The sequence below is a fragment of the Sebastes umbrosus genome, chromosome 12, assembly GCF_015220745.1.
Source record: "Sebastes umbrosus isolate fSebUmb1 chromosome 12, fSebUmb1.pri, whole genome shotgun sequence".
Classification (NCBI taxonomy): domain Eukaryota; kingdom Metazoa; phylum Chordata; class Actinopteri; order Perciformes; family Sebastidae; genus Sebastes; species Sebastes umbrosus.
In genome coordinates, this window is record NC_051280.1 from 20,374,662 (window position 1) to 20,400,466 (window position 25,805).

The window sequence follows — 25,805 nt, forward strand, 5'->3', positions numbered from 1 at the left end:
AGTTCACATTGAGCATTTTTAAAAAGTCAAAACGAGATGCCTACATGGATGAGGCTTTATTCCTCGGACGTCATTGAAACATTTAGTACAAACGAGCATAAGGGCTGTACACGGGTTAAATTCATTCTTTTATCAAATAGTTAGTTTAAAATACTATTTCCTTAGCCTAACCTTGATACCTCTCAACCCCCCCCCCCCCAGCCTCCCCCTTCAAAAAAAACTCACATATAAACAAAATACGTGGAAAGAGTGCTGTACCTCTGTGTTCACACTGACTCAGACACCACATTATTTCATAGTGGTGGGACGGAAAAATCAGAACAATCATAAAAAGTACAATAAATACAGTCATAACTGCAGTTGTGTATTGAAAAATACACTTAGGGTGAAATTAAATGAATACAGGAGGATAAAAAAACAACACTTTAGTCCCTGATACTACTGAGAGTTTGTTGAGTGTTGTGCAAGTTGTGCGAAACAAGTCCACGTTAATTTGAGATTTGTCCGTACTGTACACACAGATACATACGTATTTACATCTATGACTGTATACTACATATAATGCTGACAGTGCTTTGTTTTGTCCAGAAGGACACATGTAAAGATACACAAGGCTTTCTTGTGAGTGACCAACCCACTGGTCTGTCACAACCATAGAAACAGAATAGAGAATAGGAGTAGAACGGACGTTATCATTCAAATCAACGGAGCAGGATGGTCAGAGCGGTGCGGGCCGGTGTACCGTTGCCTTTGCAAACTGTTGTAGCGGGCTAACCTAACGTCCGTATAAGCTGACTTGCAATAAGTCGCGGACTCCTAGGATGTGTCCAGAGGATTCGTCCTTTCCATGCTTCCCTCTATGTAAGCAGCCGTGCAATGCATCCTGGTGGCGTAGCGTTAACATTGCCCACTCCTCATTTGCGTAAAGTTGAGGTCTAGGCTACTTTATACAAATCATGGCCCACCAGTGCGCCTCTGGAAACTCCCGAAACACTTTTAAACAAACTGTTGTCGATTTAAAAATGAAGACAGATTCAGCAACTGCATGGCTTATTTCTCGCCTACAATGTTTTCAGAAACTATTTTCGGAATATACGAGACAAAGGTTCCAAATAAGCTGCCATGTTTGTTCCGGTTTGAAAGCTGAGAGCAGCAGCCCACGAGTGGAAGAGTTCATTTGCCAAGTGCCTAGTGGCAGCCCATCAAGCGTCCAATGCCGGGAAGCGTGGTGATCCCTTGCATCCAAAAACGTCCATGTGGAAACATTCACTCATTGTAGCGTGACGTTTAAAACAACAGCGTCTGCTTCTAGTGTGTGTGTGTGTGTGTGTGTGTGTGTGTGTGTGTGTGTGTGTGTAGTCCTGCCATGCTGGCTGTCCCTTTTACAAGCAAGTACTGGAAGAAAGAAAGTACGAATTGGCCTTAGTGGCAAAGCTAGACACTTTACGGCTCCACTGACATGTGCTGTCACCATAACAACGAACAATAATCTCCACCAAGGAAAACAGTGTTTCACTGTCCATTCTACTCCTGTTCTATTTCTATGGTCACAACGCTGTTCACACCTTCATGAGATGAAATAAAAACCTGGCTGTCCCTTTTTAGTGCTTAGTTCAGTTGGAGCTGGTGCCGGGCCTGGCTGTAGCGTTGGCTGCAGAAGGCAGGGTGACGCGTTGCTCGTCCATTCGTTTGGCCTGAGAGCGCATGATGAGGCTGAAGAAGTCCTCGTCTGGTACAGTCGGCCCCCGGACCGGAGGAGGGGGAGGGGCGCAGCGCTGGTCGTCCAAACGGGACCCCTGGTGGAGTTAAGAGGAAGGAAGAGAGCGTCAATTTGAGCACATCATAACTTATAGTGTATTACATGCATCGTATGCTTCGTCATTGTGCAGGAAACAGTAGCTCTGTACAATTGGTCACGTCAGGTACCTGGCACTTGACGAGCATATCGAAGAAGTCGTCGTCAGGCTCGGCGTTGTCAGCATTGGCCATCAGGTGGCTGATCACGGCCTGGTTGCTGTTTTGATTGAGCCTGAGGCCGGGCAGGCTTCCCCCTGCTGCTGACGACTCCTCTAACCGCCGGCCGTGGGCGCCAGAGACGTTGGCAGACTCTGATACAGCTGCAGAGTTTGAGAGAATCAATGAAGTGCCAGCAGAGACATTTTATTTCAGTATGAAAAGGTAGATATACTGGATGGCTTTTGAGTGTGAAATTTGGACTCACATTTCCTGATAGATCTGGGAGGCGACTCTGGACCGCTGTTTAATGATACCCTGCTGCCCTTATCCTGTATTGAACAGCGTTGGTCATCCATACGGTTGCTCTGGAAACGGCTCAGCAGGTCAAAGAAGCCCTCGTCTCCGAGCATGTCAGGACTGAGTCGCTAAAAAAGTACAAAAACATGAACATGAAAAGCAGCTACACAGAACAGGCCTTGTTTGGTGATAGCTGTAAGATACTAAATGAAGTCTACATGTGTGGTTATCATCTCAATGCACCCTGTACTGTGTACCTTCTGTGGTCCCTGTACGGCCGTCTGGCTGGTGTCCAGGGTGTTGCTGGTGTCCTGGAGGACCTTACTGGAGCCCCCAGTCTTATACTTCTTCCCACGGAGACGGCTGACAAAGAACAGCTTGGAGGAAGTCTTAGACATGGAGGGTTTGGACTGTTTGGTCAGGATGTCACTGTTCCACTTCTGACCCTTCAACACACAGGAACGGATCAGTTACCACAATGCAGAGGTAGGTGAGGGTAAAGATGATAAACTTAGAGAAGATAAAGCATCCAAAATGATCTGTGGTCAAGGGAAAAGATCTTACATTCATCTTGTCTGGAGTGAGTTTCATCAGCTCCAGGTTCTCCATGCTGTGTCGTCTGCTCATCCTGGGCCTCGCTCCTAAGACACATACAACAATTACAACAAAATAAACACCAGTTATACGAACTACACTGTTAAAAGAAGACACGTAGCTTATAACTTACCATGCAGGTTGTAGTCTATTTCCTTATTCTCTGAAATAGAAGAGCTATTAGTGCTATAACTGAGACCCAGAACCATCTGGAGATCAGACACGTTCATACGAGCCGTCAGCTCGCCGCTCCTGTCTCCAGTCTAGAAAAAAGAAAAACACGCATATAGGAAGGTTAATATTACTACTGGAGGATTCCTTTACCGGTTTTTGTAACTACTTAGAATATTGTTCCCACTGTTTTACTGTAATGTTATGTACCTCTTTGCAGATCTCCAGGTGTTTCTCAGCAAAGTGCATGGCTTGGTCGTGGTTCCCCAGAGCAGTGTACGCATTTCCAAGACTCCAGCATGCACGGCCCTCCCCAATCCTGCATCAAAAAACACATTTAAATGCATGTTTTGGGGCATAGATAAAATATCTTCTTCTTCCTATAGTGAATGTATACCTGTCATTGAGGTCCTGGGCTATGATGAGGTGTTTGAGGTGGTAGTCTATGGCTCTCTCATAATCCTGGAGAAGTGTGTAGGTGTTGCCCAGACTGTAGCAGGCCTGGGCCTCCACAGCTCGGTCCTTCAACTGCCTCGCCAACTGCAGCGTCCTCCTGACAAACACGCACACAAGCTGGTTCAAAACACTGCAGAGAGGTCCCACAGTCTGGGAACAACATATTATGGTATACATATCCAGTATACTGCAACGGTTCTTTGATTCGGCCACTGACATAAGATACTACATGTACGTATGCATGCCCCGTCATACTTTTTTTATACAGAAAATGATTTTTAAAGATGAATGTGGAGGCTGTGGCTTACTTGTAATGCTCAGCTGCCACTTCAAAATCCCCCAGAAAGATATAAGCGTTCCCCAGGTTGCAGTATGCCCGTCTCTCTGCCGAGCGGTCGCCAAACTCCTTAGCTATGAGCAATCGCTGTTCAAAGAAAGAGACACAAAAACATATTTTATCATTTCTGTTTGAATAACTGATTACAGAAGTAGGTTTTAACTGAGTCACATTTTTAAAGCTTGTCTATGGAGGGTGTAGACTTTGCTAATATGCTTTGATAAAAGGGCTGTGCAATTAATCACATTTTAAGATAATCTGCATAAAAAAGATTATTGTGCCTTGTGATTTTTTTCTGACATACTATAGGCCTACTATGACTTTATGTATGATTTTTTTCAACATAATATACTATTAACTTTTTAATGATATTTTTTATGACATACTATACTGACTTTTTTTTTTTTTACTTTTTTACTGACATACTATACTGACTTTTAAAATGTCTTTATGAAATACTATACTATGACTTTTTTATATATTTTTTATGACATACTATACTATGACTTTTATGCCTTACTATAATGAAAAGAGTTTTTAGGGTTACGCCTCACCTGTTCGTGAGAAGTTACCGCTTTGCGAAAGTTTCCCAACAAGTAGTACGTGTTGCCGAGGTTTCCGTACGTTCGACCCTGAGCTGCGCGATCCCCAAGCTCCTTCACTATCGCCAAGTTTGCCCTGAAAATACACAAATGCCATATGATTGGATAATAGCAGAAAGGCATAGTATCATTAAAATATCACCAGCACCTTACTTTACAGTGACTTACTCGTAGTACTCAGCTGCCTTCCTCAGCGCCATCATGACCTCCTCTGGGAAATCTCCAGGCTCGGCTCCGCTCCAACAGATACTTTTGCCTTTGGCGTGGTACACGTTCCCAAAGTTATACAGAGCTCGCGCCTGACCCATCTAACACAAATCCATGAGAAACATGTCAGTACTGAAGGTTCAGGTCTTCTGAATCACTGTATACACACAGTATACATTATTACTGATGGGCTTGAATATCCTGATGCCTCACCTTGTCACTAATGTCCCTGGCTATGTCCAAGTGCCTCTGACAGCAAACCACAGCCTCGTCAAACCGCCCCAGCACCTTTAATGTGTTGCCAAGGTTTCCACTGGCTTTGGCTTCTCCATTTAGGTCACCAATTGTCCTACGCAACACACATTATGTTAGTAATAATAAATATAGTAATGATCTGTTAACGGGGTTCTTGTGCAGGTCCAACCTGGTCAAGGTGAGGTCATGCCGGTGGAACTCCAGGGCCTTAGCGTAGTCATGCAGGTGGAAGTAGGCGTTGCCCAGCTGGCTGTAGATGGCGCTGAGCACCTGCAGGTCCTCTGTGCCAACCTGGATGGCGGCTTCAAAGAAGGAGACGCCTGCTCCGTAGTCGCCCACCTTACAGAGACGCTCACCCTCCAGCGCCAGTTCCAGGCAGGACACCTCCATCCTACAGCAGAAAGAAAGCAGAGTCAGTCCGTCAGGTGTCTAACAAGGATCTGGCCTGCTGTTTGAACTGGCTTCTTAATAAGCAGCACCAAAGTATCTACAATCACAAGACAGGATTTAAAGCCCAATAATGAAGAAGTTGTGGAAAAAATAGATCTTCTCTGGCTGAAATCTACAGCCAACTGACCGGACTCCACTCACAACCAGGGAAAAAAAGCTTTCACCCTTTGCTTAGAAAGAGTGCTTTTAGCCACTTCCTTCCACCGACAGAGAACAATGGCTCAAACTGGGGTCTGTTTGTTAGATCTCATATCCTTTTGACATGCCTCAGAAAGTGAAGTGGGTTCCTTTTACAGTCAAATAAAGCAAAGAGCGGGTATACATATTAAAGCATACCAATGTTCACCATTCCCCTGTTTATTAGCTTTGCTTTAGAATTTGAAATGGTTTAAATATGTTGTGTTGTTGCCTTAAAAGATCCACATTTGGTAGTCAATCAATTGTCAATAAAAATGCAGGATATGATCTGTAACATGCAATTAGAACTAGGTTGTCTGAGGCAACCCAGTTTGTGGAGTTACAAATGAGGTTAGGCTCTGGCGTTTCAAAGCCAGATGAAAGGAGTGACAGACAATGGCTGGCGGTAGCTTATCTGCACATGGATTATCTTTAGATTGAGCAGCACATGTGTGCAAAGCAAAAATTGTTAGACTGCCAACTTTAGTTTTTTCAGGAAACTGTATTGTTGGGAAGAGATCGGCTTCACACAAAGTCTACTCAGTTTGTTTATCTCAAGCTTTCCTCGTGTGTCCACCCATGAGTTTGTCTCATAAGCTCTCAAAAGATGACCCAGAAACACTAACATAAAGACACAATGTAGTGTGGATTCCTCACGTGAAGTAATAGCTTACATTGTTTATGGTGTGCTATTAAAATGACAAAAAAAAACACCAAACAAAGTAGCTTGTTTCTTCATCCAGCTTGGCTATAATTGGTGAACAAAGGCAAACATGGTGTTCTGAATAGTCGTAAAGCTCATTTAATCAGCAGCTTTAAAACTAGAAAAGCCTACGTTTTGTTTACTACCAAGTTAACAACATACTTTTCCAGCACTGCAGCAAATACAGTGGCAAATACTAGCCTACCTGCTCGCTCTCTGTGTCTTACAACAACAACAACAGCAGCAGCACATAGAGCTTCTGAGAGGCATCTACTGAGGTTTCCACAAGAAAAACTTCCAGGCTGCTGCTCCTTCTCTTTGTCTGAAGCATGGAGAGAGTTTAGGAAGGGGATCAGGATCCTGTTTGTTGCTGATTTAAGTCTTAAAAAAAGGTTTTAAAAAAAATAGCATTCCTTTCCTGTGACATCAGAACCACTGGTCATCTGACATCATACAGGTTTTAGCATCACGCATTGGAAAACTTTCAAGGAGACGCGTGTGATGTCGTCACAGTATCAACTTCCAACGCATGGCAGCAAAGAAACTGATCAATCAGCATTTTCTCAGCTAATCTGCTTGTCTTTAAAGCTCTCTCTTCTGACCTGGTCACATTAGATTACGACTGTAGAGTGCGCACCCGACAGATTAAATCGCTGGTGAGTGCTTAACAGATTTATTAGACGTGTCGGGTACAAGCAGACTCTGTAGTGAAGTTTAATGGAATCAAGTCATTAACGATAACCATCCTGACAGTAGTATTCATTGGAGAAACATAAACCCCCCCCCGCCGAGCAGACGCCTACTCTACCCAAATAAGTCTGACACACGTGTGGCGAAAAACAAAGCAGGCAGTGATGAATTTTTCAGGGCTTGTTAAATATTGAAACCAACTGGAGCAGGTCACACCTGCTGTCGGAGCTCTTTACCTGGGTATGTTTGGAGGGACAGCTGGCTGATGCCTGCCTTTAGTCAACAAACTCATAAAGCACTGTGAAACAGTCCTCCCACTCTATAATTTCTTATTATACTAATGCCATCACTTCCTCATTAAGGTAATACCAAATAAATACTGGTACCTGACACCGACACATCTTATGTAACAAGCCTTAAAATAAATATAAAGAGAGTTTTCTTCTCTAAACTAACAACCAATAATTTACATTTACAGTCCCTTCTAAAAGTAATCAGGGAAAGCAAATTGTTAAAAACAGAGCCAGGAAATCTACTCTACAACCATACCTTAGTTGAGAGAGGAGAGATTCCTACCTGTAGCGGACATGAAAGGACTGCTCCTCAGTTCCTGTGCTAACCACTGAGCCACTGGAATCCATTGATGTGCATAATATGAGGGACAATCCCAGTCTCGTTCACGAAAAAAATGGTTGTGTTCAAAAACAAGAGCCAACAAAAAATAAATTAAAAATCTTTGGTCAAAAGAGAGTTGGGCAAGAGGGGGGAAACCAAACAAAAAGTCATGAAATGTGGTCAAGCCTGCGACCGTCCCTCCGCTGAATGTTCACAGGACAAGGTAACCCCATGAGTGTGAGACAGAGCTGCAGAGTCCTGAGCGTCAGTCCACACACGGCTGCGTTCGTGTACTGTGTGTGTTTTGCGTCACTGCACCTCAATCTGGTCAGCGGCCCTCTGTGAAGAGAACACAAGATGCTGTATGTGAAGCCTCATTCTGGCCACACGGTGCCATGGCAACACCAACCAAACAGCAGCGTGCACAAGCGGGGCAGGCAGAAAAGTGAGAGAGCAGGGCGGGGGGGGGGGGATGACTGGATGGATGGGGGTCAACGCAGGCAAGCTGTCAGTCTAAGACGGTGACTCAATTCATCCGGGCTTGGAGACGTGCGTGTGTGCTGCTCTAAAGTTACTACAAGGTGAGCAAGCGATGAACGCCACAGGATGTACCATATGCAAGCAGACATATAATATCACATATCTCCAGAGTGTGGAAATGCAAATCAGAGGTATTCGCTGACAAGAAAGAGAAACCAGCAACCTGTTGCATGATTAATCAAAAGAAAGGTCACTAAATTAAAACTGAAGCTCTGGGAAAAAATTGCAAAACAGCCTACTGTGCAAATGCTACTCCCACCAAAGGAAAGGACAGTGATAAGCAAGCTACATGGATAAGATAGACTGCACCAAGTATAGACCAGAGCCAACCATTACCTCATTTCTCCATGAGGTCATATTAGACACACCCAGTTGTCCCCCAAATTTAACCCATCAGCCCCTCCTCTCCCCACACACACAAAATGGGAAATAGGGCAGACTGGTTATTTGCAAACTGGGTTAATTCTTTATGCTAAATATACAGCTAAAAGACAACAAAGACATGGCAAACAAGCAGTGTGTGTACTTGAAAACCTTTCAGAGACAGTTCAAACACATAAATGGCATTGTATTTTATAAATTGATCATTGTAAATGACCACCGCTGTGTTCTTTTTCCAGCAGTCTAAATATGCTCAGCCCTACTTTACATTTAGGCCACTCAATGGTATGCTAAATTATCTTATTCCTACTCTAATATTACTTAAAAGTCAAAATATCGTCAGATATGTTTTGTATTTATTAATCCAGACCCAGTTATAGCTACCGTACATAAAAAGGAGGCCAGTCATCATAAAGTATGTTGGATAAGGACCTTTGATCTACAATAGGCTTGCTGAGCAGTTCCTAGTATTAGATCATCACTGAGCTCATACTAAAACGGATGACAAACGAAACGGAAACATAAAAACAAGATCTGTTTTGACAGATTGCAACAACTCAATCATGCCTTGACTGTTGAGGTCTCTTATTGTGCTGTGGCAGTAGAGATTCAACACTAAACTTAGAACTGAGGGAGGCATTTTACAGTTAGTTCAGGACCTGCTAAAAATACATATATACTGTAGGGCTTGTTTGTGTTTGTGTACACAAACAAACAAAAAAAGTATGAAAGTGAAAACTTCTCTTTGCCAAGCCTGTTATTCCCTGCTGCTGCTGTACGTGAATGTGCACAGTTATAACACAAACTAAAGCCCAGGGCTTTGGGAGTCTGTGCAGTGCATGTTCCTGCACATTATTATAATCACCAATTGGTGTGTGCCAGTGTTGGTGCAGCCTTTTCCACCATTGTATGCCAACTGGGTGTGTTTGAGAGAGACCTGCCCTACAGTGAACATGAACAAGTGTGTAACAGGAAGAAGTGATCCATGACTTAAGACACATCACAGGAAAAAAAAAAAGAGGTTTGTTTTTGAATGACAGCTTCACGGTAGGTAATCACTGACTCTTCAGTCACAAACAGGACATGATTTCATCTTAAACACACAGCAGATGGGATCTATTTTCATTGTGCTTACAGTCCATTGATGCACTAAAATGACTACTGCCAGCCACTGAGAGCAAAATCTAAAAATGGAAACACCACTCAGCCCTTATTACACCATGAGCCAGCAAAAAGTCTGCACCAAAACAAAAGAAAGAAACAACTACATACTGTAAGTAACGGGGATACTGACCTGTGTGTCTTCCACACAGGAACAGGAAATCTGGGAAGCCTGCAAGGAAAAGTGTTGTGAATAACTTACATGTAAATATATCGGTGTCGCAGTACTTGGATACTTAAGTTTGTGTATTAACATTTGAGTGTTTTGCCTTACATGATTATGGACACTATGATACAGAGTTAGTACTCCAGATGATATACACACTCAGTTGCTAGTTTATTGGCTACATAAACCAGGTACACATAATAAATAACACTCAATAAGGGAAGTCTGAATATTAGAAACACATCCAAGTATAAGACACATTTATTAAAAGGTGGAGCCCTCCCATGATTATACTAATACAGTGATCGGTGATCTGAATATTTTTTATATATCCTGGATCATACTTGTATCTCGGTCTTCCTGACCCATGTCATCTCTCTAAGCACATACACACACCCTTACAACACATACCCTTCCACACACTTCCCCGTCCTGACCTCCGACCCTTCACCACATTTATTTTTTATTTAAATGTATTTATTTTACTTTATTTTATTTTAATTCTTTGGATTGTTTAAGTATGTGTTCTCCGTTTAAGATGAAGTCTTGTTTGTTTTTTGTGTGTTTTCTTTCTCCCCTCCTTGTTTTAAGTTGTGAAATTTTGGAAAGAATATGATGATGATTGCATAAGTTGTGGAAGCAGCAATAAAAACTAAGTTAAAAAAAAACTAAAAGAACTACAGCCTCCACAATGACTACACATTTTACCCAACAACTTTCTATTTAAAAAACTAACTAAACATTTTAATATTTCTTACAGGGCTGTTGTTGCATTAGCTTTTAGCTAAGCGTACCTCATAAACTGACAGTGTATACAGTATGTGCCACATATTAAAGGTCTGGGTGATGTTAGTGTGTGTGTGTGTGTGTGAATGCCTGTATATAAATGTGTATTACTACATTTCTCCTCTGTCTCAAATGTAAAACCGAAATAGGTACCTTAACCCATTGCCTTTGGTCGTGTTATAAATTACAGAAGTACTGGTCTGAAATATTATGTGAAATGGAAAAGATATTTGATAAGGATTTAGAAATGAATCTTTGATTTTAGGAATCCCAAGTACAAATATAATTACTGCGGCCAACAAAAGGTTATATAACATTCTTACATTTGCTGCTAGAAAAAATATATTTCTACAGTGGATTAGTGATACGAAACCCGCTGTTCAAGGCTGGCGAAAAGTCATATTTGAGATGGTCCCTTCTATATCTTACAAATATTCTACATGCCAAAGTAGATCAGATCCACAATATTTGGCAGCCCCATCTGAATTATATTGGACCTGATCTCTCTTCCATTATCTCATAAGGAGTGTCTTGAACATGAACTCATATATCCTGTGACTTTCCTGCACTATGGACTATTTCCTATGACCTCCTATATATATATTTTTTTATCTGAGCTGTACCAGTGTTTGTTTGTTGTTGTTTTGTTTTTTATTCTTATTCTTATTGTGTTTGTGAAAATAAGAAAACCCAATAAACATATTATTAAAAAAAAAAAAAAAAAACTGTATTACTAAACTGGCATAAATAATGCAAGTGCAAGTATAATGACAGATCTGTATGAACATGGCCATAATCATGCAAGACAAATACAGTTAAGCAATTATTATGTACAATACTATATTCATATGTAAGCTTTCAAATACTACAGCATATGTTTGTGATTCTTATTGATATTTCATATGACCGTAAACAAACAGTAACAGTTTCTTTCCCTGGGAAATACAGACACTGAACAAACAATAAATCTGTGCAATATTAATACACTGAATGTGAAATACATTTGTCTGTGCAATATATCATTGATGCAATATACATACCTTTGTTTACATTTTATTTATTACATCTATTTTTCATCTATTTTACAAGTGCAATTACCTGTTTACATTACATCTATTTTTATACTTCTAGTGTAACACTTCTGTTTATATTTATTTATTACATCTACTTTACCTGTTTTATTCGCTTTATAACTGTGTGTGTGTTTTACCTGTTTTATCTGCCTCATTTAGTCATGTCAAGTATTTGTTTTAAAGCACTGACTAGAAGTGCAAACTGTGAATCTCGTTGTATTTAATACAATGACAATAAAGCTTTCTATTCTAACACTACTGATTAACTGAAGTAACTGTTATGATGATTAATCTCTAACGTTACTGGACACATCTCTGTCAGTGTGAGCCCCATTCAGACACATTTTAGCTTGAAGGAGAGGATTGTGAACACTTAACACAAGTTACTATTGTCAGAAAGTTTAACACAGCCTCATGCAGTGAATTCACCTCCTCCCTCTCTCTCTCTTTAACGTTTCACTATCACATCCAGCCAGCGACAGATTAGCATGTTAGCATGTTAGCAGCTAAACTTACGTTAGGCGATCCAGCTCGAACAATGACTTCTTCTTCTTTCTCTTCTTTTCTTTACTTTATCTCAAGAATAACAAACATACGGTCGGTTTAAAAGAACAAACAGACGTCTGTACTTTATGTACAAGCTGTATATTATTATATCCAGCCTTACCTCACTGACATTTATCATTTAACTGTTGTAAAAACTTCGATTTAACTTCTCTGGTGAAAGAGAAGAAAAACCCTGTGGATGTACTACCACCGTGTTTTCGCTGAGTAGCCAATCAGGAGACGACATTCAAAGATAAGCCACGCCCCCGAAGAGCGGTCATTGGACCAATAGATTTGAATAGAATGAGATGACGTAGGGTCATTACTTGGCTGTCAGACAGTACAGTCCCAGACATGCAGACTTTATCATGTATATATGACATTTCGACACCCTTTTGCAAAGTAAACACAAAGGACCACTTGTGTATCGTGTTTCAAATATTTTTATTAGGAAGCATGTGCATGTCAGTGATACGGACTTCTGTGGGGTGTGTATCATGCCTCATTTCTGATATATATATATATATATCAACAAAAAAAGACTACTAGGAACTAAGGACAAACAAAAATGGAGACAAGTAAATTACAAAGAACATAAGTAGTTAAAGGAAGAAAAAAAAATCGGAGATTTCGAGAATAAATTCAAAATATTTACGAGAATAAAGTCATAAATGTAGGAGAAAGAAAGTCGTAAAATTACGAGAATAAAGTCATAAATTTACAAGAAAAAAAAGTAAAATTACGAGAATAAAGCCGTAATTTTACGAGAAAAAAAGTCGTATTATGACGAGACTAAAGTCATAACTTTACGAGAAAAAAAGTCGTTACATTAAGAGAATAAAGTCATAAATTTACGAGAATAAAGTCATAAATTTAGGAGAAAGAAAGTCGTAAAATTACGAGAATAAAGTCGTAATTTTACGAGAAAAAAGTCGTATTATGATGAGACTAAAGTCATAACTTTACGAGAAAAAAAGTCGTTACATTAAGAGAATAAAGTCATAAATTTACGAGAATAAAGTCATAAATTTAGGAGAAAGAAAGTCGTAAAATTACGAGAATAAAGTCGTAATTTTACGAGAAAAAAGTCGTATTATGATGAGACTAAAGTCATAACTTTACGAGAAAAAAGTCGTTACATTAAGAGAATAAAGTCATAAATTTACGAGAATAAAGTCATAAATTTAGGAGAAAGAAAGTCGTAAAATTACGAGAATAAAGTCGTAATTTTACAAGAAAAAAGTCGTATTATGACGAGACTAAAGTCATAACTTTACGAGAAAAAAAGTCGTTACATTAAGAGAATAAAGTCATAAATTTACGAGAATAAAGTCATAAATTTAGGAGAAAGAAAGTCGTAAAATTACGAGAATAAAGTCGTAATTTTACAAGAAAAAAGTCGTATTATGACGAGACTAAAGTCATAACTTTACGAGAAAAAAAGTCGTTACATTAAGAGAATAAAGTCATAAATTTACGAGAATAAAGTCATAAATTTAGGAGAAAGAAAGTCGTAAAATTACGAGAATAAAGTCGTAATTTTACGAGAAAAAAGTCGTATTATGATGAGACTAAAGTCATAACTTTACGAGAAAAAAAGTCGTTACATTAAGAGAATAAAGTCATAAATTTACGAGAATAAAGTCATAAATTTAGGAGAAAGAAAGTCGTAAAATTACGAGAATAAAGTCGTAATTTTACGAGAAAAAAGTCGTATTATGACGAGACTAAAGTCATAACTTTACGAGAAAAAAAGTTGTTATATTAAGAGAATAAAGTCATAACTTTACGGGAAAAAAAGTCGTATAAATGTTGTATATTTGTGACATCACGAATGGGCAGAAATCCTGACAGCTTGTTTCAAATGCAGAGTTTCTAAATACAGGCTGTGTGTATTTCCCTGTGGATTGAGTGTTTCGATACTTTCACAGTATTTATATAGGACTTAAGCCTGCTTTATAATAAAATACTTTTTTATAATATGGGACCTTTAAGTGGTCTTTTTGGTGGAGGTTTACCACCGTTACCTAGCAACCAGACTTCGCCTGTACGCTGTGACTCCAGACGTTCAGCGCTGCCGTGCAGGACTACAGTACATTATTAATGATGCCACGGACACTAAAGCTGTCCCAGAAACCATATGTCAAGACAGAAAGAGACAGAAATGCTGCAGCTAGTTGCAAGATGATGTCAGGAGCGAGAGCGATGGTTGTGGATCGGTTCAACTACTGCTGAAGGACCAGTTCAAAACCCGAGTAAGTCACCACTACAGACAGCATCACAATATATGACACTGACAGTTTAGTATAAAAGAGCAGCACTGAAACGTGAAATTGCTTTATTGACAGTCTGACTCTGCAGTGTAGTAGCCTATGTTACTTTCTTGTAATGCATGCCACACTTACCAGTGGTAGAAAGTACATTTACTCAAGTAGGCTACTTTAATACAGTGTTGAGATACTACTTCATACTTATACCCCACTACATTATACTACAAAATACTGTTATTTTACATGCAAAACATGTCATCTTATAAAATATGATGCATTACCAAACAGAATATTGATAACTCCCTGGACCAGCTTCAGCTTTAAAATGCTGCTAACAATGCATAATAGTACTTAAATAGTATACTTTTTATAATAATATAGTCTAACACAGACAGGGGCCATGTTAAAAGTACCAGTTCAAAACAGGAGTAAGTCACCACCACACCATCACAATACAAGACTGGAAATGTAGTATAAAAGAGCAGCACTGAAATGTGACATAGCTTCTTTGACAGTCTGACTCTGCAGTGTAATAGCCATATGTTACTTTCTTGTAATGCATGTAACACTTAACCAGTGGTAGAAAGTAAGTACATTTACTCAAGTAGGCTAATGTACTTTAATACAGTGTTGAGATACTTCACTTGAGTAATTTCCATTTTCTGCTACTTCATACTTATACCCCACTACAATTATACTACAAAATATTGTTATTTTACATGCAAAACATGTCATCTTATAAAATATGATGCATTACCAAACAGAATATTGATAACTTGTCATAAAAGATTAAACAGGTAAATAAGATAATAAATAAATAATAAATAAGATATATCTTTTACTGTATATACTGTATATGTTCTTAATATGCCTTGTACAAAGTATTTCCTTTTATTATTGTCATATAACTTATTATTTTTAATGGAGCTTCCCAGCAAAAAGCATTTCGCACGATTGTACTTGTATAACTGGCGTGACAATAAACATCTTTAATCTTGAATCTTGAATCTAAACTACCCAACAGAATATTGATAACTCCCTGGAACAGCTACAGCTTTAAAATGCTGCTAACAATGCATAATAATACTTAAATGGTATACTTTTTATAATAATATAGTCTAACACAGACAGGGGCCATGTTAAAAGTACCCATTTTGCATTATGTTGCAGAATTAGTACTTTCATGTTTGATAGATGCTGGCAACTCTTTTGTCTAAGATTTGAAATGTAGGACTTTTACCTGTAATGGAATATTTTTGTATTTTTTATCTTCTTCCACCACTGATTTTCACACACACACTTTCACCCATAAATATCATTCACACTAACACCAATTATGTCACGCAAACCTCTGACCACACAATGCATCGATTGTTAAATAATTGACATCTTGGCACATTTTGATCCAATGTTGTCAGCTCACAAGTTGCGTTGCTAAGAGATGAACAGGTGCTCCATCCTCCTTTCTTACCCCCTGTCTCGACACAGGTGAAGACAAAAGAGTCCATGGAGGGAGACGCAGAGGAATCAGATGAGGACAAGCCCACGTTGCTTTGGGAGAGGTGCATTCAGCAGAGCATCTTTGTTGACCTGAGTGAGGATGAAAGTCTTCACTTCAGTGATTTGGAGACTTCTTCAGCCTTACGTCTGTCCCAGACAGAGTCTGCTGCGTCCGAGGCAAGCATCCATCTCAGTGGTGAGTCCTGGAGTCACCTTTTAACTATAAAGTTTTTTGTTGGATGTTAAACTGGCTTGTTTTATCTGTCCTGAACTATACATGAATAATTATATGTGGTGTTATAGCACATACTGTAGGTAACAAAGTTTGCATTTAAGAACAAGCTACAGTTTTTTTTCTCACAGATTTATAACAGATCATTAGTGGTGATTGTAGGCTAGGACATGCATTTAAATTCAAACAATAGAAAAGACTTTGTGGCACACTGTTAATATTATACAACAGTGATAATGGAAATCTATTTTTGGAGCTATAGTCCCTTTTTGGTGATATGTAATGACAAACAGTATGTTGGCAGAGTCACAGAGTAAGTTGGAGGTGTCATTGTTAATGGTGGGCAGTCTTAAAAAAGTAAATGCAAAGACTGAGGCTTAAATTAATCAATGCAATGACCCTCTAATTTGGTATTTAAGTCTTTGGTATTCTTTAATTTGCAGGGAGCGCGGAGCTGTCGGCCTTGGATGTCACCTCCTCTGAGTCCAGTGTTGTCAGCAGTCAGAATGAGAGGATGGTAGGGAGCAAGACCAAGAGCAGCATATTGCATGTGTCTGCCCAAAAACCAAACACCATGCAAGATGAGCCGCCCTTAAAGCACGAGGACCCAGGGCAAGATACTAGTGATGAGGATCAGGAGGATCTGCCTTACGACTGTGACCTCGGTAGCCCCTACTTCAACCAAACAGCTTACTCCGAGAGCTCTGATGGAAGAGAAACGGTCCATGGAAGTCCTGATGTTCCTGGTTTGCTTGAATGTAATACAGATGATAGTATTGAATCCTTGGTTTCTGGTGAGCAAAATGCTGAGAAACCAGAGGAAACAAACACCAAACGGGACAATCTTTTTGATGCTTCCAAGCCCAGTGAGGTCGCCCCATCACGCCCTTGTCCTTTAGACATTAACCAGTTGTTGCTGCGACACTTCTCCCAGGAGGAGCTGCTGCGGACAAGTAGGCCGATCGAGGCCGAGACACTGCCAGAGGTGTCCCTACTGGAGAGCGTGGATGACACTGTTTTTAGCTGGCGTCCAACACACAACAGCACAACAATTAATGGTAACCACTCAGCTTGTAACTCTGAGATCAATCAGAGTTTCTGCTCTGACAGGACTGATGAGAGTAGTGCATCAAAAAATCCAAGTTTAGAGGAAGAAGCAGAAAGAGAAATTGATAATGCTGCTTCTGACAGCATTACATCCAGCTCTGCAAGTACACACTCAGAGCAGGGCAGTGGGGATACCAGTGGCGTACATGTAGAGAAGAAAGAAAATACTTATGAAAAGGATGATCAGGTTCAGAGAGTCCCACTTGTGCGCACCAGGTCCTTCAGCGAGATGAAGTACGGCCAAGGCAAAGTCCACTATCCGCTCCCTGACTTCTCCAAGGTCGCCCCTAAGGTGAAAATCCCCAAAACTCCAAATGGACCAGTCAGACCTGTTCCTCAGAGCCCCGGCACCATGCACAGAGCTCAGTCCTCTCCAGGGATGTTAGAGTTGATCAGAGGAGTCCTGGAGGATACAGTCCAACCACCAGAGAAGCCATATGTCTTCAAAGACGAACAGTGTGGTCCAGCACTGGTGCATCACCTGCAGGTAGAAAACATTCAGGGTTTATGGGCTTGTGGTTCATTTTGCTTCCACGAAACAGTAACAAATACAGTATGAATGCTGTGCACAGTATATAAGACTAACATTTGTCTCATTCCATATTTCTTTAGGCTGAATATGATAAACTACTAACCAAATACGCTGAGGCAGAGAACCTCATTGATAAAATGAGAATAGGAAACAATGTAAGTAAAACATTTTTTAACAGACCTAAATCATGAAGGCGAGTGAGAAATCAATTATTTCAGTCATATTTTCAATGCAAGTTACACGTTTATGGATCTCTTTTCACAGCCCGCCTCAGAACAGATGCTTTATTTAGAGTGCGATGACAATCATCAGGGAAACTTAGTTGAGGGAAGCTATCTTGGATCCGTGGCTCCTCGTCTTCCCCCATCAGGTACGTCTCTGTGTCATTTGACATCTGATATTATGACAGGTCTACGCCTTTCTTCGCTACCTGCAAACTACACGCAGTGAAGTGCAGCCGGTTTCCATAGAGACAAATGGGGTCAGATGACACTATTCTAGTTACACAAACATTATTGTTTGCTTTTGGGGGCGCTTGGGAGACAATAGCTGTAAACTGGACAACCTAACCACACTGAAATATTTCACTTTTGATTTCTACGCCATATTTTTAAATCACTATTAACTGTACGCATCATGGGCAATGTTAATAGTTCACAAATTAACAAATTCTTTGCATGTATATACTGATAGTATAACATACTAGCTTACTTTCTTCATCATGAAAAATAATCCTTTGATTCCCCTTATCTGAACCAATTCAATAGATGATATGCAAATGTGGAAGTTCATCAGAGACTCAGCATCAGTGCTTATAATTTGACGGCCTGCGTTCAGTGTGTATCACTCCAGTCTTGTTTTGTTTTCAGAAAACTTTGGTGAGAAATGTGAAACAGCCCCCCAGAGCAGCATTAAGAAGGTGAACACAACTTCCTCCAGCCAGCCTGAGGAGGTTCCCAGTGACGGGGAGAGAATGACCGCTGAGCTGACAGACATCATCAGCCAGTTCATGCAGAAGGTAAGTTTGAAGATGTGCCAGGATATTACTAGACCACCATTTAATGTACATGTAAAACCAATTATTAACCTCCTTCTATTCAGGTGGAAGAATTCAAATTGAGTGTGAGCAACATGTCAGTGAGCACAGCAGAACAGCAAATGGTAAGTATTGTTTACTTCCTATATGTATTGATTTATGGACTTAATTTATTTTCTTCTGCATGTGCATAAATGTAAAATGTGTCCGTTGTCAGATGCTGAGGAGCGTTATGGAGGCTCAGGACCAACTGGAGAGAGAATACATCAGTAAGAAGGAGGAGCACAGAGCTCTGGAGATGCAAAACTACATGGGTCTGTCCAGGAACACCGGCACCTTCGACCCAGACAGGTTAAAGAGCCCCCGCTGTCGCACCTGTGTGAATGTGTTAGTGTCATGTTAATACATCCATCCATTCATGCGTGTGTATGTATGTGGTAAAATGTGTGCAGGCTGGTGGAGGGAGACATATTCAGGATAGGGATGCACCTTGAAGACATAAAGGAGATGATAGACAGAAACGTGTGTGAGCAGATTTCTCCACCCCAATCATCCTCCTCTCCCACAACCATAAAAGAGATGAAGCTCAGTCCTCTCTGCATGACCATACCCTCACCTCCACCATCCCTGAATGAGGTAACAAACTCACAGACACACCCACTGCCTCACCAACACTCAATAATTTGTTGCCTCTCTAGCAGCGGGGCCTTTAGGAACGGCATGTTAAGTCAATCCACCACTCGGTCCACAGACATTTTTGTCTTTGTGTGAAATATCTCAACAATAGCTGAATGTATGTACGGTTTAGGCCACTAGTTTCATGGAGGGTAAACTTGTGGTAACGGTCGATAATGCTGCAGCAGTGTGTGTTCTGGTACACACCACCGAGCTGAGTGAGTCGATCCTGATGTTGGTGTCCCTTACCAAAATGAAGTTTATTCAAGTGTGCTATTAGTATACTTCTTTTAAACTTAAGATAAAAGGAAAAAGTATACTTAATTAAACTTAAAAGTCTAAGTATACTTCGCTTATACTCACAAGTATACAGAAAAGTATAAGTATACTTGGCTTATAGGCCTACTTACTTAATCTGTTGATCAAGATATACTTAAGAAAAGTATAATTAAGTATTCTTACTATATAGGCCTACAGAAAAGAGTACTTGGCTTGTAGTTGTGCTTACTTTTCGATAGAGTAACCTATTAAAGTGTGTGAGAGTTTGTAAAAGGATGTTTTGATATGAATTTTCTTCAATTCATCAAGTTTTTGGATTATCCGTTCATTGTAGAGGCATGCCAGAACAACACATTTTTTAAATCTCATCATAAATCATCAAGTCAAATAGCAAAAGGAGCAAGTCTCTTTATGTAATAAACAAATCATTGGCTAAGTACTATAAGTTAAAGTATGCTTTCATGAGCAGAGATGCTCACAAGTCATTTTTTGCAAGTCGAAGTCAAGTTTCAAGTCTTGTGAATGTTCCACCTGACAGAGAGACAACTGGCAGACACATTTCTGGACATAATGCACTGACTGAGAGTCTATATAAGATTATACTGAGATCAAATATGAAAGATATAAGCTCACTGTGGAGTAGCTCCAATAAAATGTATATATTACTATATCATATGATTTAAACTAATGCAAAAGTTGGATAAAGTTGAGGCCAACAGTCAAGCAAACAGATAAACAGCAAACAAAGTGACAAGATCACTAGCAGGAGCTGGAAGCGTGGCATATTGAAACCATGAATGGCAACGATCCGGCGGAGACTGGCCGTTGGAGCAGGGTTTATGAAGTGAAAAGGAGCTTAGCTTGACTGGTGGGCAGGAGCGTTTATTGCAGATTAAGACCAGGTAAGTAGAGAGAAGGAGAGAGAGGACAAGAGGGAGAGGGAGACAAAACCAAAACACACCAAGCACACGTCACTCATGCTACACTCACACCAGGCAGGCAGGTGAACACAGAAATGCTTTGACAACTATTAGACGAATTACCATGAAATCTGGTATAGACATTTATGTTCCCCATGGATGAATGATGACATTTTGACACTGTCAAATTCAATATTTCTTGTGTTAATACTCCAGCCTGGGTGCAGCATGCTCTGTGTCATTTGTAGCATCCACACCCTGCACCTACATTTGTGATGAATTCTCAACTGGAGGAAAATGCTGAGTGTGTGTGTAAGATTACACTAACTGCAAATTATCTGACTGGGTCTCATGTTTCAGGGGCCAAGTGCAGGTTTTTCCACTGAGGGTTGTATGATGGAGGCACGGAAAGAGGAAGAAAAAGAGGAGGAAGTGGAGGAGGCCAGTGAGGTCCACGGAGATGAGAGATTACAGCAAAGCAGTGAACTCATAACAACTGACTCTTTACTGAAAGATACAGGACACAGCTACCGCCATTCAAGGTACTTGTTAAAATATGTATAAAGTATTTAGTCAAACAGGTACTAGTGTTTATTATATATAGAAAATAGCTATCCTAGTTAGGATATAATGCACCACTGTTGTGCATGTTTCACTGTCACTATTGTGTCTTGCTATTTATGTTTTGAGTGGTGCTTGCATGTGCTAAAATAATAGGCACGTTCTCAGCCTTCCCGTGGTCAGATAGTGTTTCAGGTGCAGTGTTGGTGTCGGATTCCACTGAGTGTTTGAGTCGCTGTGTGCGGGTTTTCTTTTCTGTCCTGTTTCAGGAGCTCACTGGGCTCTCTGGAGGGACTAGAAGTCCAGACAGCTGAGGCTGAAGAGGAGAGGAGCTCCGTCTCGCCAAAGGTGATAGATCACAGTCGCATCTTGGCATACTTGAGTGGAAGCAGCTCATCATCGAGATGGAGGCAGTGGACACCCGACAGGTCAGTGTTGTGATCTTAAAAGTCTACCTGACCATACAGAAGAGCTAATCTCTGTTGTGGTTTCTTTTGTACTTGTTTGCTCTTAAATAATGTACGACTCATACAAGTAATCCGTCTTGTAATCCTGTCACAGTGTAAGTGAGCTACCTTTGCGTACTGTATGTACTGTTTAAAACAAACCCTCGCCCTTCCCTAACTCCCCTCATCAGACTCTAAATATTTAAATATCTCTTTTGTTGTTGTTGTTGCTGCAGTCGTAGCAGCCCGGATAGTGCCTTGAACCCAGCGGGTGAATGTGATCTGGGTGACTGTGTGAGTCTGGCAGTGGAGGTCTCGTCTTCCTCTGATGCTCCCAGAGACTTAGACAGCCACGTTCTCTCAGAGCCTCCTCTCAACACCTCAGCTGTATCACAGGTCAGTCACAGATAATAGTCGGTTTGTATGATTTTAGTGTAATGATTTTCAGGGATGCTGTTTAATTTACAGCGGTTTGGAGAATACATAGGCTGCTCTATTTGATCTAACGTTGGGTTTTCTGGGGTGCAGAGGATTGTGAGCCCAGAGACAGACAGTGGATTTGGGAGCTCTTACTTGAATCAATCAGCCTCTGGACTGTTTCAACCGAATCTGCTCACAGAAAGGTACACATATATACAGTATATTGTTGTTATATATATATATATATATATATATATAACAACAATAAAATCCTGTTTGAAGTGTTTATAAATTAACAATAATTCAGGTTTGATGCTCCCGTCTGCAGTGTGCAGTCCCAGAATGATGGTTTAAGCACCTCAGGCAGCGAAGGCTCCTGCTCCAACCTGCAGACAGCCATCCACTCAGCCCCCCTCACCAGCCAGCGGTGGGCCAGTCCCCACCCGTCTGTCCAAACACAGTCCTGTGGTGCAGCAGCGGCGGTGCAGCGGTGGGTGGAGAGCACCACTAAGGAGCCTTCAGTCAGGCTGCAGGGTGAGCAAATCTCTTTTTAATTAATCTTATCTGGTCAATAGTGAAATGATGAACACTTCTAAACCACTTACCAAACAGGATCTGGACGCAGCCTGCCTGCCCGGCTCCGTCACCACGTATCTGAGCCCGTTCTCAGCTCCACCATGGAAACAGAAGAAAGACGCAGCCCACTGACTTTCTGCTCTTGTAATAGGTCAGTATATTCTAAAGTCTATGTACAGTATATGCTTCTATGCTGTTGCTTATTTACACAGTGAACATCTGAATGTGTGTGTGTTTTCGTGTGTGTTTAGTGAGGCAATCGTGGCTTTGCAGTCAGAGGTATCCCGGCTGAAGAAGGACCTGGAGGAGGGCTTGGTCCAGCTGCCTAACCTAGCACAGAAGATGGACTATCTCACATCCAAATACGGGCAGGATCGTCAGGAGCGCAGGTCTAAAACCAGACCCCGGACCCACCACAGACCAGCCTGCAACAGGTGGGGAGCTGATAGTGCAGGCATTAGTGGAGGAACAGAAGGATAATGGACATGTTTTGGTGTATGCAATCGACAGATTAATCAACAATGAAAATAATTGTTAGTTGCAGCCCTACATTTGGTTGATATGTACTTTTATTAATTATTGGACAGCAACTAGACAACCACACATATGAAAAGCTTCCATGAGATATACAGATACTGAATATCAGATGAAAGTCCAGGATAGTCCTGCCATGTTCTTACCATCTTTTTTATTCTAACCTCTAGTGTGTGGAAACCATCAAGTAGCACACAGAATGTGAGCGATGTCAGGTCCAGTCAGGTGAAGATAGACGACTGGATCTCTTCAGACATGGACCCCAGCAAGAGCAAAGGTAGTCCTCCCTCCACCACAACACACCAATAAGCATATTGCAGCAAAACCCTAAATGTCTCAAAGTGTGTCTCTGCATCTGTATCTGTGTGTCTTCAGGTACAGACAGTGGTGACACAGCTGGCTCAGAGATCATGTTGCAGTTCCACAGTTCACCTGTAGGGAGCAGGAGAGGCAGCGGCGGTGTGCGCTCTGCACCTGAGTTTCAATATAAACTTCAGGAGGTGCTGCAATCCAACAGAGGTCAGAGTCACAGCTGGTTTTCACAGTTCAGTGCATACCCTAATTGTTTCTTTTATGTATATCAATTACACAGGGATATTCAATATTGTGTGTTATGCTCCTTCAGGGTCAGAGGGAAAAACCTCTGGTCTGACCAGCTCCATTTTAAAAGGAGAGAAGGCTACTGACAGCCATGCCAAGCAGAGACCACAAAGTAACCATTTTTCATATAATGTTTGTGTCAACATGTTGGTGTCCTTGTGATTGATGACACAAAGTCTGTTGTCCAATTTACATATGGCAGATTTCAACTTTATTTTTCCATAATAGACAAATTGGTTTGAAAGTATACTAGAAAAGCACAAGAGTAACTGTGTCGAAACAGAGCAGATACAATACATTGTCATCAGAATCACCACCACCATCATAAAAGTACCTCTTTTTACTTCAAAACAAAAACCAGGGCTGTAAATATGTGCAGTATTGTGTTTTATCTGTATACATACTGTAGTGCTTCTTGTGTTTCCGCCATCAGCAGCCGTCATGGACAGTTTTTTCTCCAAGGAGAGCTGGTCTCTTTTCTCCTCTCCGTCTCTTCAGAAGCCCCTTCTCCAGGTCAGCTACGGCTCCTCCAGCAGCCTGCCTGCAAGGTAAACACGTGACACATCACTTACTGAAAGCAGACAGATGTTTATCAGCAGCTTCTCACATAAAGTTATTAAATGATATATTAGCTCTGTTAAAGTGGAATATCTATCTGTCCTCACATCCAGCTATAAAGTGAGGGAGCCGCCGCTGCAGTCCATATCCCATCACAGGAAGCGCTCCACCCAGTCAGACACAGCACTCCTACCCAGTAATGTGTACTTCCAGCGGACACCGTCCCCAGCATCAGCACCCTCAAAGACTGGCTGCAGGACAGGCAAACGCAGAGGGAGCAAGGTGAGATGTCTCATCTCTAATTTAAAGATCCTCCCTGTATACAAGACATTTGTCATTGCTGTGAATTATTTTAAGTGTAACTGTTTTCCAGGAGGTAGAGATGAACAGGACTCTAGACCAGGCTATTGAGGTGGCCCGCAGCATGAAGAGGACCACCGACCGAATGGCCAAGAGACTGTCAGCCGACCTGGCTGAGGCTCAACTCCACAGGAAACTCCACAACATGCAGCCACTAGGGGGCAGGAAACACCATTATAACAAGCAGAGTACAGATAAGTTTACACTGTAATCATCACTATGATACCTGATGCCTGTGTAGAATATATCTATGTTGGGTAATAAGTTATATAATAACCTGTTTGTGTTAAGTTATTGCTTTTTTACATGGTTGTGTATTTATACATTTATACATACATACATACAAATGTCTATTTTTGTTGATGGACAGCATTTTCTTTGTATTGAGTGTATTTACATTTTGATTTGATGCCTTTAAACCACTAAATTATTTGAAAAAATCATCCAGCATCTCAATTTTATTCCCACCGGTGTGCAAAATGTAACCCCAAATCATATGTTACGAGACAAAAAAAAGACTTTCTGACACAAGACTTTTGAGGAACAACATTAGGGGGCAGCATCAGTCACAGTACAATCTCAGCAGATGAAGCAATAAACATAATCCTTATCTTTTCACAATGTCAGTACACTTGTCACCTAACCCTTTTGTTTTTTAGTCCACCTGCTCCCCAACTATTAGCTATCCAGCGCACACAAGCAGCCGCAGGGTTAGGAGATAAAGTTAAATCTTATTAAAAGTAGGTCAGATTTGTAATATTACATTTCAGGAAAATCCCTCTCTGCCTTTAGTTTGAATGAGTATCAATTTTGTCCTTTTAGCTAATATGTTCATTTGACGCCTCTAATATACAGTACATCCCTGCTAGCGACTCAGTGTCTCCTTTCTCAGTTTCTGTTAGAGGTCTTTGTCGCCATCACAGCCTGCTGGTGCCGGGCTGTGTTCATTTTTTGTTTGTGAGGTATCGAGTTTTACTGTTTTTCTAAGGGGGGTATCAGGGAGGAAGATGTGTCCAAACAACATTCCTGAACTGCT

The 25,805-nt window shown here is 40.8% G+C and overlaps 2 protein-coding genes across 8 annotated transcripts; one reads left to right on the forward strand and one right to left on the reverse strand.

Moving 5' to 3' along the window:
- Nucleotides 1-15: 15 nt before the first annotated feature.
- On the reverse strand, nucleotides 16-12,354 carry gpsm2 (G protein signaling modulator 2). 6 transcript variants are annotated; one of them, XM_037788260.1, is made up of 17 exons: nucleotides 12,285-12,354; nucleotides 12,134-12,193; nucleotides 9,726-9,764; nucleotides 7,472-7,849; nucleotides 5,045-5,266; nucleotides 4,834-4,969; nucleotides 4,582-4,721; nucleotides 4,366-4,489; nucleotides 3,783-3,898; nucleotides 3,416-3,571; nucleotides 3,229-3,337; nucleotides 2,981-3,110; nucleotides 2,818-2,894; nucleotides 2,511-2,699; nucleotides 2,222-2,381; nucleotides 1,927-2,117; nucleotides 16-1,796 (listed from the first exon to the last, which is right to left on the reverse strand). In XM_037788260.1, exons 4-17 carry the CDS (start codon nucleotides 7,534-7,536, stop codon nucleotides 1,614-1,616), a joined length of 1,998 nt encoding a protein of 665 aa, XP_037644188.1. In that variant the 5' UTR covers nucleotides 7,537-7,849; nucleotides 9,726-9,764; nucleotides 12,134-12,193; nucleotides 12,285-12,354; the 3' UTR covers nucleotides 16-1,613. The 6 variants fall into 6 exon arrangements, with proteins under 6 accessions (XP_037644188.1, XP_037644191.1, XP_037644187.1 ...); XM_037788263.1 differs by lacking the exon at nucleotides 7,472-7,849 and having other exon boundaries at nucleotides 12,285-12,353; XM_037788259.1 differs by lacking the exon at nucleotides 7,472-7,849 and having other exon boundaries at nucleotides 12,134-12,187; nucleotides 12,285-12,312.
- Nucleotides 12,355-14,206: 1,852 nt separating this feature from the next.
- On the forward strand, nucleotides 14,207-25,395 carry LOC119497920 (microtubule organization protein AKNA-like). Of its 2 annotated transcripts, none has more exons than XM_037786356.1 (22): nucleotides 14,207-14,418; nucleotides 15,922-16,129; nucleotides 16,609-17,759; nucleotides 17,885-17,959; nucleotides 18,069-18,174; nucleotides 18,674-18,822; nucleotides 18,906-18,965; nucleotides 19,058-19,191; nucleotides 19,293-19,476; nucleotides 21,075-21,256; nucleotides 21,545-21,703; nucleotides 21,958-22,117; nucleotides 22,250-22,344; nucleotides 22,470-22,675; nucleotides 22,754-22,868; nucleotides 22,969-23,151; nucleotides 23,422-23,528; nucleotides 23,627-23,770; nucleotides 23,877-23,963; nucleotides 24,285-24,399; nucleotides 24,523-24,691; nucleotides 24,783-25,395. In XM_037786356.1, the coding sequence occupies exons 2-22, from the start codon at nucleotides 15,940-15,942 to the stop codon at nucleotides 24,978-24,980; spliced, it is 3,969 nt and encodes a 1,322-aa protein (XP_037642284.1). In that variant the 5' UTR covers nucleotides 14,207-14,418; nucleotides 15,922-15,939; the 3' UTR covers nucleotides 24,981-25,395. The 2 variants fall into 2 exon arrangements, with proteins under 2 accessions (XP_037642284.1, XP_037642285.1); XM_037786357.1 differs by having other exon boundaries at nucleotides 24,288-24,399.
- The last annotated feature ends 410 nt before the right edge of the window (nucleotides 25,396-25,805 follow it).

Excerpts from the sequence above, each read along its gene's own strand:
- gpsm2 (XM_037788259.1), bottom strand. Across the intron at positions 4,970-5,044 it reads CATGACCTCACCTTGACCAG|GACAATTGGTGACCTAAATG; the intron begins GTTGGACCTGCA and ends TGTGTTGCGTAG. Across the intron at positions 3,338-3,415 it reads GCCCAGGACCTCAATGACAG|GATTGGGGAGGGCCGTGCAT; the intron begins GTATACATTCAC and ends TTTTTGATGCAG.
- LOC119497920 (XM_037786356.1), top strand. The coding sequence starts at position 15,940 with ATGGAGGGAGACGCAGAGGAATCAGATGAGGACAAGCCCACGTTGCTT. Across the intron at positions 18,823-18,905 it reads TCAGCCAGTTCATGCAGAAG|GTGGAAGAATTCAAATTGAG; the intron begins GTAAGTTTGAAG and ends CCTTCTATTCAG. Across the intron at positions 19,192-19,292 it reads GGCACCTTCGACCCAGACAG|GCTGGTGGAGGGAGACATAT; the intron begins GTTAAAGAGCCC and ends AAATGTGTGCAG.